A 13,948-nucleotide genomic window follows, 5' to 3' on the forward strand; every position below is an offset into this window, starting at 1 on the left:
AAACCCAGATTGCTCTTTCTTCTTATTCGCGTGTACAGAACCTTGTGCACTTTGTGGCAAGGGTCTTAAACAAGAATTTGTAGAATCAGTGCCGTTGCCTGGGTTGGTCAACGTTGCACATGCGGTGTCGTTAACTGTTCTTGGCTTATAGTGGGGTTTTCTACACGTATTTGTAGATTCTAAGAATAAATGAGCAGGACCCAGTCGGTCATTGCCCAGAGAACTACAAGTTCCAGCAGGCGTTGCGCGGGACGACGGCGGACGCGGTGATGCAAGGGGGCGTGCCGAGCCCGAGGGAGGGGTCGCCCTGCGGGTAGCCGGAGGCCGGGGAGGCTCTAGAGCCTAGGGTAAGAGAGGGAGCGAAAGGTGAGCTGAGTCGAAGGAGGGGACGCGCTGCGGGGCTCCCCCAGTCTATGGAGCGGGGTAAGATGGCGGAAGCGGAGAGCCTGGAGACAGCTGCGGAGCACGAGCGGATCCTGCGAGAGATCGAGAGCACCGACACGGCCTGCATCGGGCCCACCCTCAGGTACCCCGGAGACCCGGGCCATCGATGGGCGGGCACGGACGGGACTGGGGCCAGGCTCCTTCAGGGCTGTGCGCCCGGCCGGCCGCCCGCAGGGCCAGTGCCAGCCCCTCCCTTTGGGGATCCCAGAGAGCGACCTCCACCCTCGGCGAGGCGGGTCTCCCTCGGCAGCCCGGACATGGGGTCCCTCCTCGATCGCCGGCGCGCACAGCCCAGTTGCTCTGGAGACTCCTCTTGCCTTCTTCCAGGCAGGGGCAGTCTTGATTCTCCCTCCGAGGCTAGTACGGAGCTGGGCGGCTAGAGCGCGCCCGGCAGATGGTGGCTCTTAGCAGATCTTCCCCCTGGGGACATCACTCTTCCCCTCCGACTCAAACTCCATCCTGTCCTAGACACAAGTCCTGCTTTACAGACAAAACATAAATTCACCCACGGTCTGATGATCGGAAGTTAAACTCGTGCCTCCTTAAAATCACAGTCACTTCTCAGAAACGAGTTTCCGAAAATCTTAGGCCTGGAAGGAAGGAAGTTCCCCTCAACCCGCGCCCCTCTCCTGGGATCGGGTACTTGCTGAACCCTGTTAGTAGGAAGACCTTTTCCAAAGGTGAAGCCTCATCGTAGTCTAACCGTTGAGAAAAAGTTATTACCCCTTCTGCCTACCCCCTTATACTCTCACTTTGCCCCCTCACCCCCATTTTATTCGTAGATGTCAAAACAAACCTCCACCTACCCCAACTTCATGTATTTATCAAAACTTAGGCACCACTTACTATGTACAGTACAAGACACTGTATTAAGCAATTTACAAATGAAACTTATTTCAGTCGCGGAACAATCCTATTAGGTGGGTCTTATTACCCTCATTTACAGATGAGGTACAGAGATGTTAAGTGACTTCCCCAAGGTCACACAGAAAAGTGGCGGAGTAGTGATTCCTACTCAGGCTGCCTGGACCCAGGGTCTGCATTCTTAATCTCTGTTGTTATGTCTCAGTTGGTGATTATCATCTCTCTGTACTTCCTGTTAATTACTCACCAAATTCAATTTCAAATCACCTTTCCCTTTCCCCTCTGTTCGCTAGTGCCCTGGAACTAACTCATCTTCATCCTCCCTGTTGTACCTCCTGATCTCCATGCAATCAGTAGATGGTTAATTCTCCTACCCACCTTGTACAGTCTTGGGACACTGTTCCTATCTTCAAAAAAGGAGTTATTACTCAATGCTTTTTTTCTTTTCTCCCATAGGGAGAGTTGCCTAATGAAAGAGTGTTTGGAGGGGGGCAGGCTGGAGGCTTTCCCCCACATCTCCACCTTCAGGTCTTTCTTCTCCGGTGCACATTGTTAGCCTACTTCCCTCTGTGCCTTCTCTGGTCATGACCATCCTGAGTAGTTTGACTTTGTCCCTCATTGCACTGGGATCATGACCTTCATATTCCTTTCTTTTTCCATTTTCTTGAGCTCTTAAGGGTGAATGATCCTTATTTCATTATCTTTTATAAAAACTACAGAAGTGCATTATTCTATATTCTAATATATATTATACATATATGTATGATATGTAATATATAATAATATAAATATATATACTATATATTATATAGCATATATAATATATACTATATAATATACTATAATAACGCACATATTCTAAGCGCATTATTAATGGTTATTAACATTGGGTTTTTATGGCACAGAATGTTACTGGAGTTACTGAGGATGCTGTCTCAGTATTTTACTAAGAAATTTGGCCACTGAGCTGCAGTTTGGAGCCAAGCAAAGTTCCTACTGGAGCAGTTGGGATTACCAGAGTTTTTAGGAAGGATTCTTTATCAGAACACCATCAATATTGTCTTGAGTTGGTTATGGTTTTCAATTCCTGTGGTTCTTGGTTTCTATGATAAGTGACTTTAATTTAGTGTTATCAGTGTAGTTTGTTGTGATTTATTATGTTAACTCTCCACTGATTCATAGGGCATATCTGTTCAGCCTATAATTTTCTAGTGTCTTGACTTAGGCTATATGTGTTATGGTTAAAGTATGTTACCCAGGGGCGCCTGGGTGGCTCAGTGGATTAAGCCGCTGCCTTCGGCTCAGGTCATGATCTCAGGGTCCTGGGATCGAGCCCCGCGTCGGGCTCTCTGCTCCGCAGGGATCCTGCTTCCTCCTCTCTCTCTGCCTGCCTCTCTGCCTACTTGTGATCTCTCTGTCAAATAAATAAATAAAATCTTTAAAAAAAAAAAAAAAAGTATGTTACCCATTCTCCCCCAAATTTGCTTCATTATTATCACCAAGTTCTTTTTTCCCTAGAAGGTGGGGTTTTATGGGGGGTAGGTGGATTATGGGATCTTTTGCCCTAAGGGGACATGGTTTAAAAAAAAAAAAAACAACTTTTGGGAACTACTGCCCTGTCCTACAAGTTTTAATTACTTTTCCTGACTCCCTGGATCATTGTTAGGGACTCTTCATTTTTGACCTTATCCTGTGTTTTGCAGGTAACCCTAAATCTTCCTATCATCCCCAAGATTCAATCACTTGAACATCCTGTAATGCAAGACTAGTACCTACTGTTTTTGTCTTCAGTCTGGGTAGTTTCTGCCCATATTCATAGGGGATGATCTCACCCCCTGTCCCATTCAGAGACAGCAGCAGGCACAGACTTGATGTTTCAGAGCCCATGCCTTACCCTGGATGCCCCTCCATCATAACTAGCCCCTCTGTTTTTCCATCACAGTCATTATGTAGGTTTGATTAAGGAGGTAGGCTCTCTTCCTAAACTTTCCCCTCAACTGTAAATCTCGAGTTCCTTTACCCCTTTTCATAGTCCTTTCTATTTCTTCTGTCTTTTGAAGTGGCATTTCTAAAGCACCAGGTTCTTAGCTGTTCCTGAGCTAGGCTTTGTAACTGAAGAGGAGCTAAAGAAGAGAACAGTGAATTGTGGTAAATACAGGATTAATATCCCCATCCCCATCCCCACAGTTCCTGCTCCTCACAAAAATCCACGAAGCTGCGCTGCCCAACCAGTCTTTCCTTCGCCAGCTATTGCTTGTGAACCATCATGTGCTTTCTTTCCCTTCTGTGATACCAAATTTTTCTTCCAATCTTACCCCTTTTTGTTTGAGGAGCCACAGTGGCTTGACTTTTTCATTGCGTAACTCTCCTTATTTTAATCTTGAACAGTGCATGCAAAGGTAGTCAGTTCCCATACATCATAAGGGAGTGCCTCCTTTTTCATTATATTCTGAAAGGCCCAAGCATATCCATGCATACAGAGGCTGTTGCCTAACACATTCTTTTGGGAAAGCAACCATCTCTTTCTTCTCTGTCTTCCTCTTAAAAATTATTTCGTTAGCTGCAAGTCCTAATTTTGCAGATGAGGAAAGAGAACCATAAGATATTGAGGCCTGTCTTTTTTTTTTTTTTTTTAAAGATTTTATTTATTTATTTGACAAAGAGAGATACAAGTAGGCAGAGAGGCAGGCAGAGAGAGTGAGAGGGAAGCAGGCTCCCTGCCGAGCAGAGAGCCCGATGCGGGACTCGATCCCAGGACCCCGAGATCATGACCTGAGCCGAAGGCAGCAGCCCAAACCACTGAGCCACCCAGGCGCCCCTGAGGCCTGTCTTTTAAAAAAATTTTTATTTTTAATTAGTTTTTTAAAAAAGATTTAATTTCTTTGAGAGAGAGTGCCTGCGTGAGCAGGAGGAGGGGCAGAGGGAGAGAGACTCAAGCAGAATCTGTGCTGAGTGCTAAGCCCATCACGGAGCTTGATTTCTGTGAAATCATGACCTGAGCTGAAATCAAGAGTTGTATGCTTAACCAACTGAGCCACCCATGCGCCCCAGGGCCTGTCTTATTTTTAAAATAATATTGATTCCTCCTGTGTAGTGCTAATACTAAAATATTGATCAGAAATCACTCATGAGGGGCGCCTGGGTGGCTCAGTGGGTTAAAGCCTCTGCCTTCAGCTCGGGTCATGATCTCAGGGTCCTGGGATCAAGCCCCGCGTCCGTCGGGCTCTCTGCTCAGCGGGGAGCCTGCTTCCCCCTCTCTCTGCCTGCCTCTCTGCCTACTTGTGATCTCTGTCTGTCAAATAAATAAATAAAATCTTAAAAAAAAAAAAAGAAATCACTCATGAACAATGGCTCCATATTTTCATTTTTCAAATCCTGTCTCTTATTTCTAGTCTTCTTTCATAACACTATTCAGTAGGAATCATTTCCTCATTTTGCTCTTTGGATACTAGCAATTAACATTCAGTCTTATTGCCTTTTTAAAAAAAGTTATTTATTTATTTATTTATTTGTCAGAGAGCAAGGGAGAGAGTGCACATGCAGGGGGAGCAGCAGGCAGAGGGAGAGGCAGCTTCCCGGCTGAGCAGGGAGCCCAGTGCAGTACTCAGTTCCAGGACCCTGAGATCATGACCTGAGCTGAAGGCAGACCCTTAACTGACCGAGCCACAGGCATCCCTTAATTGCTATTTAAGATTTTGTTTTTAAGCTTTTAAATGTAACAGTGAAATATATAACCTTTAAAAATGTAGCTTTATTGAGGTATAATTAATACAGCAAATAGTTCACCCTTTTAAAGTATACAATTCACTGGTTTTTAGTATATTCACAGAATTGTGTAGCCACTACCATAATTTAATTTTAGAACATTTTTATCACTTCAGCATCCATTAGTAGTCGTACTCCATTCTTTACCCACTTCCCCAGGCAATCACAACTTTCTGTCTTTATGCATTTGCCTCTTCTGGACATTTCATATAGATGGAACTGTACTGTGTGTGTGTGTGTGTGTGTGTGTGTGTGTGTGAGTGACTTAGTATAATATTTTCAGGGCTCATCCGTGTGGTAGCTTGTGTCAGTACTTCATTTTTTTTCACGGTTGAGTAGTATTCCATTGTGTGGGTATACCACATTTTATTTATTCCTGAGTTGATTGACATTTGGGTTATTTCCATTTGGGGCTTTAGAACACTGCTTCTGTGAACATGATTGTACTAATTTTTGTGTGGACATATGTATTCTCTTCTCTTGGATATGTACCTGGGAGTAGAATTTCTAGGTAAGCAGCCAGCCTCCATCCAGCATGGGGCCCACTGCCGGCTTGATCTCATGACCCTGAGATCATGACCTGAGCCGAAACCAAGAGCTGGATGCTTAATCAACTGAGCCACCCAGGTGCCCCTGCCAAACTGTTCTCTAAAATGTCAGCACCATTTTACATTCCCACCAGCAATGCATGAGGGTTCCAGTTTCTCCCTGTTCTTGTCACCACTTATTATTATTATTATTTTTTTATATTAGGTATCTTAGTGGGTTTGAAGCTGCAATTCACTGTAGTTTTGATTTGCATTTCCCCAATGGCTACTCTTTTCATGTGCTTATTAGTCATTTGTTTATCTTCTTTGGAGAAAAGTCTGTTCAGATCCTTTGCTCAGTTTTTAATTGGGTTGTCTTTCTATTGTTGAGTTTTAGTTCTTTATATATTCTGGATATAAATTTCTTACCAGATATATGATTTGCAAATACTTTCTTCCATTCTGTGAGTTGTTTTTCCATTTTCTTGGTGGTATCATTTTCTGCACAGAAGTTTAATTTTTATGTAGTCCAATCTGTCTTTTTTTTTTTTTTTAAGATTTTATTTTATTTATTTGACAGATAGAGATCACAAGTAGGCAGAGAGGCAGGCAGAGAGAGAAAGGAGGAAGCAGGCTTCCTGAGGAGCAGAGAGCCTGATGTGGGGCTCGATCCCAGGACCTTGGGATCATGACCTGAGACAAAGGCAGAGGCTTTAACCCACTGAGCCACACAGGCACCCCTCCAGTCTGTCTTTTAAAATTTCTTTTTGCTTGTGCTTTTCCTTCCTCAAAATATATTAATATATTTTGTTGTTACAAACCTGTACTATTGGTATAGGGACAATTTTTTATCTTGTTTATTTAGCTAAGTTGTTTGTAAAGCTGTCTCTTAGAGAAAACAAATTGGGATGTTTTCAGTTGCTGTTTTGTTCAATGTCATTTGGTAATTAAAAACGGGGCCCTGTTTTCTTCATTTACTGCTTTTGTGCCTTTAGCTACATGGCTTTGTTTTCCATCCTCTGCCATCCCCTATTACCTAAGTTGTGCAGAAACCAGTTAAGCAGAACCTTTGGTTCATGACAGGTTATCATTATTGGCACATGCATGGACCTCTTTAAGCAATTAATTATTTTATTAAGCAACTTACCACCTGAGTGGGCAAATTTTTCTCTTCTGCTAAAATGGGGATGATACCATGTACGTTGCAGGAACAGTATTTTTAAACAAAGAGATAAAGTATTCTTCATGGGTACCTGCTGTGTGGTAGTTACTCAGATAGCATGAGTCGTCTTCTTCCCTGTTACCTTTGAGTTTGCTCTGTGGACTTAAATATTTCTGTTTTGGGAGTTATGTTAGTTTAATGGTTCTTACCCCTTTTTGTTTGTTTGTTTGTTTGTACTCACCTCTTTTTTTTTTTTTAAAGATTTTTATTTATTTATTTGCTAGACAGAGATCACAAGTAGGCAGAGAGTCAGGCAGGTGGTGGTGGTGGGGGGAAACAGGCTCCCCACGGAGCAGAGAGCCCAATGTGGGGCTGGATCCCAGGACCCTGGGATCATGACCTGAGCTGAAGGCAGAGGCTTTAACTCACTGAGCCACCCAGGCGCCCCTGTACTCACCTCTTTGAGGGACATAATAATGATCAATAATCAGACCCATCAAATAATTATTTTGGGATGGAGTGGAGAATGGAGGAGGAGATTAGGAAACAGTTATAAAAGCCCCTCCAGGGATTCTGATATAATCCTCCTTGACAATCAGTGAGGGGAAAGATACGATCTCTCATTGGTGATTGCTTATTTTTAATAATAGCTCCCTTTTAAAAGTAACAGTTTTCTATTTTAATTCTAAATGTTAGATGACTTTTAGGAAAGATAGAAGAAACAGACAACAAAAACTTAATCCTACCACCCTGTCAAAACTCTTGTATTTGCATATTTCTTTTTAACTTTTTCTGTATGCATTTTATTTCACTAGGTATTATTACAAGAGTACTATCATGTTTTATCTTGGTTTTTCAGTTAATATGTTGATACAGTTTCATACATGGTTACCTATTACACAGCTATATCATTTTAGTGGCTTTATTCGTTCAACAAATATTTATTGAGCAACTTTTATGCACCAGATACTCTTCTCAGCTCTGGGGTACAGCAAGGAACAAAACAGACGAGTTCCTGCCCTTATGGACATTACATTCTTGTGGAACACTCACAGAATAAACGAACAAACAAATACATAGAGTAATGCTGTTTAGTGACTAGTGTTACACACAGTTGGGTATTGTTTTCCACTAGGTGTTTAGAAAAGTTGCTCTGGCAAAGGCTTGACTACAGTGAAGGAGCAAGGCTTGTGGCTCTCCAGAAGTCTTTTCTGGACAGAGGGCACAGTTCAGTGTGAAAACCTTCAGGAGAAGCATAGTGGTGGGAGGCAATGGTAGATCAGTCTGAGTCCAGATCATGTAGGCTAAGAAGGAGGTACAGGAACGTTTTGAGCAGCAGAGTCATATGCTCTAACTTAGATTAAACGAGAAACATTGGGTGCTATGCGGAGAAGGAGTAAGAGAGGAAAGAGGGAAGTCGGTCAAGGGGTATTTGCAGTAATGAGAGGCAAGAGGTGGCTGTGGCATGTAATAAAGTGTTGGGAGGAGGTGGTAAGAGTAGCTGGATTTGAAATACATTTTGAAAGTGAAGCCAAGAGGGGTGGGGGAATGGGGTAACTGGGTGATGGACATTAAGGAACGCACAGGATGTAATGAGCGCTGGGGGTTATATAAGACTGATGACTCAATGACCACTACTTCTGAAACCAATAATACATTGTATGTTAATTGAATTTAAATAAAAATAAATGTAAAAAAAAAGTAGAACCAAAATGTTGGATTAATTATGAAAGTTAAAGAAAAAAGAATCAAGGATGATTCCAAGGCTCTTGCTTAAGTAACTGGGTGAATGTCGTTGCCATTTATTGAGATAGGGAGTCCAGGGTGAGGAACTTTATTTTTCTTCATAACACTTGAACTCCTCCTTGACATATAGGCTCTTCCATTAAAATTGATTTTCCAGGAGGGGAGAGATTTTCTTTCTTTCTTTGCTGCTGTATCCTGGGAACCTGAAGGAGTCCCTGGTATACAGTTGGTGTTCAATAAGTATTTATTGAATGAATAGAATATAAGAATTTTACCACAAACTGTTAATTATGTGGGGGTTGATTAACTGATTTGTAGATTAACTATTAATCAGAAGTGTAATCTAAAATAATTGTCCCCTAAAACCTGTTTAGTATTTTGTGTTGTGTTGTTAAAAGTTTGCAAATTTTAGTATGATAAATTTAGTATGATAAACAGTGATTAAAACATTATAACCTACGGGCACATTGTGTAAATAAAGCTTAGCATTCAGAAAATTAGAACTGTACTTTTGGGGAAAAGGGGGTGGGTAGCATTAAATAGGTTTTATTACCATAGGAAGTAGGAGAATGACTTTTTTGTGGTTTGATAAAGAGAAGTTATGTTTTATTTTAATAACGTCATTGAATTGTTAAGCAAATTGGAAAAATGAATAACTGAAAAAACCCTCTTGTAGCTGATAAGACAGTACTGATGTGGTTCAGTTAGCAGTGGACTCTGTGTCTGATTTTATTTGAGCGAAATAAACAGAAATTTTCATTGAAGTTCTTCCCGTGGAAGGTTATTCTGATGTGTCATCTGATTGATTAGATTCAAAACACACAAACATTAATAGTCAGAAAGAGAAGTTAAGTGGGAGGACAGTATTTGGCAGTCATTCCTTTGGTGAATACCAAGAGTTTATTTGTTATCAGATCCAATATATAATGCTGGTGAGACTCATCTCCTGGAAATATAATGTTGAAAATAAAAAAAGAATAGATGAATTATCTTTATTTGTCTGGATTTGAAATATTTATTCAATTTTTTCCCCACTCCCTCTATTTCCCCATTTTATTAGTTTGTTATTTATTCTTCCATTATGTTCTTAATGCAGATATAAGCATTTATAATTTTATTTTCTCGCCTTTTCACACAATAAGTAGTATGCTCTATAGCCAGTTCTGCAGCTCATCAATATCTTTTGAAGAGCTGTGCATACCTATATGCAGAGGTTTTCTTTACTTTTTTTAAAGATTTTATTTTATTTATTTGACAGAGAGAGAGATCACAAGTAGGCAGAGAGGCAGGCAGAGAGAGAGGAGGAAGCAGGCTCCCTGCGGAACAGAGAGCCCGATGCTGGGCTGGATCCCAGGACCCTGAGATCATGACCTGAGCCGAAGGCAGCAGCTTAATCCACTGAGCCACCCAGGTGCCCCAAGGTTTTCTTTACTTTTTACAGCTTCTAGTATTCCATTATGTGAATCTACCACCAACCATTCAGCCAGTCCCCTATTTATGTATAGTGGGGTTATTTCTAGTCTTTTGTTGGACAAAATAAGGCAGCAATGATTAACCTTGAACATTCGTCATTTCTTTCTTTCTTTCTTTTTTTTTTTTTAAAGAGAGAGAATGTGTGGGTGTGTGAAGGGAGGGGAGAGGCAGAGGGGGAGAACCCCCCCATTTGTTATTTCTTACTGTACTTTTCATACTTTATATTTTAGGGTGGATTCCCAGAAGAATGATTGCTGGGGAGGGGGGTGCGCCTGGGTGGCTCTGCTGGTTAAGTGTCTGACTTTGGCTCAGGTCATGATCTCAGGGTCCTCTCCTGCCGGCTCTGCCCCTCTCCTGGCTCATGCTTGCTCTCTCTGTCTCTCTTAGATAAATAAATAAAATCTTAAAAAAATTCTTAAAAAATAAAGAATGATTGCTGAGTAAACTGGTGAATGTATATGTAACTTGGTAGGTATTACACTCTTTAGAGGTTGGACTATTTTGCTTTCCCTCTAGCAATCTATATTGCTTATTTCTCCATAGTTTTTTCCATAAAGTCTGTATTAGACTTGATTTTTTTTGTCAGCATGATAAATATTAAAAGGTATTTCATTGTAGTTTTCATTTGTACTTTCACTATGAGTGAGGCTGAACATCTCTTCGTATGTTTAAGGCTTTTTGTATTATCTGTGTGTGTGTGTGTACTGTCTATATCCTCGCTTACTTTTCTTTGATTTTGCAGCATCAGTAAAGAACCTTTTGTTGTTATGCTTTGCTTAAATACACCAGGAGTATACAGAACACAGTAAATTCTGATTACTAAAACAGAGAAACCATTGTTTTTTAAGGAATGAAAGCTTCAAACTTTTAGTTGTAAAGGGATATAAATAAGCAGAAATTTTAAAAGAATTAAAAAAGAAAATCTTATATCTGGGCACCTGGGTGGCTCAGTTGGTTAAGCATCTGCCTTTGGCTCAGGTCATGATCCCAGAGTCCTGGGATCCAGCCCTGCATCAGGTTCCCTGCTCGGTGGGGAGTCTGCTTCTCCCTCCTCCCTCTCTCTCTCACAAATAAATAAATAAAATCTTTAAAAAATAACTTGTGTCAGGAAATTGATCATTTGAAATCAGAAGACTTCTGGTGAAATGCAGTAACATTAGGTAAGGCTGCTTTATATATAAATAAAATTGTTAATAAATCAGAGGTTGTCAACATTTTAATAAATTCTTGACCTTAAGATATTATGGCATCTCTTCACATGTTTACATAATTTCTAGCATCAGTACAACTAGTATATGAAATTTGTTGCAAAAAGTTATTGATAAGGACAACTATTTAGTATGGTTTTGGAAGCAGTTTAGAATTTTAGATGATGTTTGTGACATAGTTTTAGTTTGGGATATGATATATGTGATATAGGTTGTTGAGGAAAGCAAAGATTTTCTGATTCTTTACATCATCGAAGTTAATAATGTATTTGCTAATGATAGAATAATTGACTTACTCATATACTATAACAAAGCTTTCAGCTGAAGACAACTTCAATAAATAAAACTAGTGAGTGGCTTACCTATGAAATTTGTGATTTGGGGTTGAGATGCTGAGCAATGATGACATTTAAATTTGATTGGGGGAAGCAGCAGAGATAGTTGGTGGAGGCGAAGGGAAGACTTAGTAAAAATCAAAGCCGAGTTGCACACAGAGCTGAGCTGAAACACATGAGACCCAAGGTGATTATTATTATTATTATTTTCCAAAGATTTTATTTATTTATTTGACAGACAGAGAGCACAAGCAGGCAGAGAGGCAGGCAGAGAGAGACGGAGAAGCAGGCTCCCCGCTGAGCAGAGAGCCTGATGCGGGGCTTGATCCCAGGACTTTGGAATCATGACCCGAGCCGAAGGCAGAGGCTTAACCCACTGAGCCACCCAGGTGTGTCCCCCCGCCCCCCCCAAGGTGATTATTAATAGGCTGTTTCTTAGAGATTTGTGTTGTGGCAGGTGGAAAAAGAGTAAAGCCATTTTAAAGTCGTATCTGCTGGAGTGTTTAGAAGACAAAGACAACACTTTGTTCAAAGACTTACCAGTATTGCACAAACTTTGTTCCAATATTTGAATGGAGGAGAAATCAGGGATAACAGTAATGAAATATTTTAATACTTTGGCTATTTTTAAAAAGCACTTTGTGATGTGTACCTATAAATTATATTTATATTATATTTTCCATTTCTAGATGTCTGCAAAATGGTAAATATTTTCCCCTAAACTGCGGGTAACTTAATATTTCTGCCACATCTGACCAGCCTTCTCTTATTCTGCTTAATTGACAGTTGACTGTTCTTTGTCTCTTTTTCTCTGATTTTCTCCTTGCCTTGTTCTAGAAAGGAATTAGACAATTTCTAAAAATCTACATGATTTGGGTACCTGGGTGGCTCAGTGGATTGAGCCTCTGCCTTCAGCTCGGGTCATGATCTCAGGGTCCTGGGATCGAGTCCCACATTGGGCTCTCTGCTCAGCAGGAAGCCTGCTTCTCCCCCATCTCTCTCTGCCTGCCTCTCTGCCTACTTGTGATCTCTCTCTGTCAAATAAATATATAAAATCTTAAAAAAAAAAAACCACATGATTTAAAAAGCACACATAATAGATACATCAAAAATGGTGAGGACATTTGGGTATGAGAAAACAAAGGTAGGAAGACTATGAAGTCAAGAGAGAGCAATTAAAAGATTCATATTTGAAGGCCTGTACATTTTCTAAAGGTAGGCCATCAGTTTGGCTCTAGGCTTTCCAGCAGCTAGTGCAAAAAAGAGACATGCTCTGTTATTTGAGTTATGGTGTTATAAAATTAAAAAGTAGTTACTTAAGGAGAAGCATAGCTATTCTTGGTTCAGAGTAAGACCAGAGAACTGTTTCTCCCATATGTCCTCACAAAGGCGGCCCTGTATAATGTAACTTTAATATCCATATAGTAAATGCAGCAATATGTAACAGGCTGTTTCTTATATTGTCCTTTAGTGAAAGCATATGGCATAACCAAAATACAATTTAGTAAAGGCAGATCTTCAGGGAGCCAAAGGAATTCAGTTGTGTGCTAGTCTTGGCTTAATAAAGGCATAGATTTTATAATACCTATAGTGGAAGTTGAAAGTGCATTATCCCTCTGCCCTTTTATTTTTTGATCATTGATCACTTTGAGAAACTTATAACTCTATCTCCCTTTCCTTAGTAAAATGCATATGTATGCAGTCTCCATGATTTCTGATGTGGAAGATTATGTACATTGCATATATGCTGGTTAATTCTTCAGAAGTACTGCTTTTAATAGTCAAGGTTTTTGATAGTTAAAGATTATCAGTAAGTTCAAGGTTATGTATTTTTTTGCCATTTTTCTGAACGTGTCACTTGCCTATATTTTTAATTAAGCACAGAGCTATATATGCTTTAAAAGTAAATAAACTAGCTGTGGGTTAGATTAATACCTTTTTATGAAAGTTGAAGAGGCTGATAAAAGCCACCTTATTCCTCCAGAAGAAGTAGAGTGGGAGTATCTATTGATAGGGCTAAGATTCTTCCTTGGAGGTAATTTGGGATGTGTTCTAGCACTGAAATAAATGCTGTTAAATCCACAATGATTTTATTTGGAATAATCTTAAATTTAATGTTAAAAAATAACCAACCTACCTTGGCCATTTAAAAAATTGCCAATGAATAAAATAACCATAGATATTTGCCTTAAGCTGTAGAATTTGGAATATACTGTCTAGAAAATGTATGCCTCACTAAGGAGGTTATTTACTTGGAACCTACCCTGTTCTAGGTTTATAAAGTAAGAAAAAAATTGAAATATGTAACTCCAAGAGCATAATGAATAGTGAAATAAATTTTTTAGAATACTTTATTTATTTATTTATTTGAGAGAGAGTGAGCTAGAGAGAGAGCAGAAGCTGCGGGGGAGGGGCAGAGGAAGA

The 13,948-nt window shown here is 40.2% G+C and overlaps 1 protein-coding gene across 3 annotated transcripts in view; it reads left to right on the forward strand.

The window, feature by feature from the left end:
* Positions 1-313: 313 nt before the first annotated feature.
* Positions 314-13,948, forward strand: part of EXOC6B (exocyst complex component 6B) — a 624,123-nt gene continuing 610,488 nt past the window's right edge. For all 3 annotated transcript variants that reach the window (XM_045979317.1, XM_045979318.1, XM_045979319.1), the window contains exon 1: positions 314-526. In XM_045979317.1, coding sequence (XP_045835273.1) covers positions 414-526 — 113 coding nt within the window. In that variant the 5' untranslated portion in view covers positions 314-413. The remainder of the gene's footprint in view (positions 527-13,948) is intronic.

Source organism: Meles meles, chromosome 15 (assembly GCF_922984935.1).
Source record: "Meles meles chromosome 15, mMelMel3.1 paternal haplotype, whole genome shotgun sequence".
Classification (NCBI taxonomy): Eukaryota; Metazoa; Chordata; class Mammalia; order Carnivora; family Mustelidae; genus Meles; species Meles meles.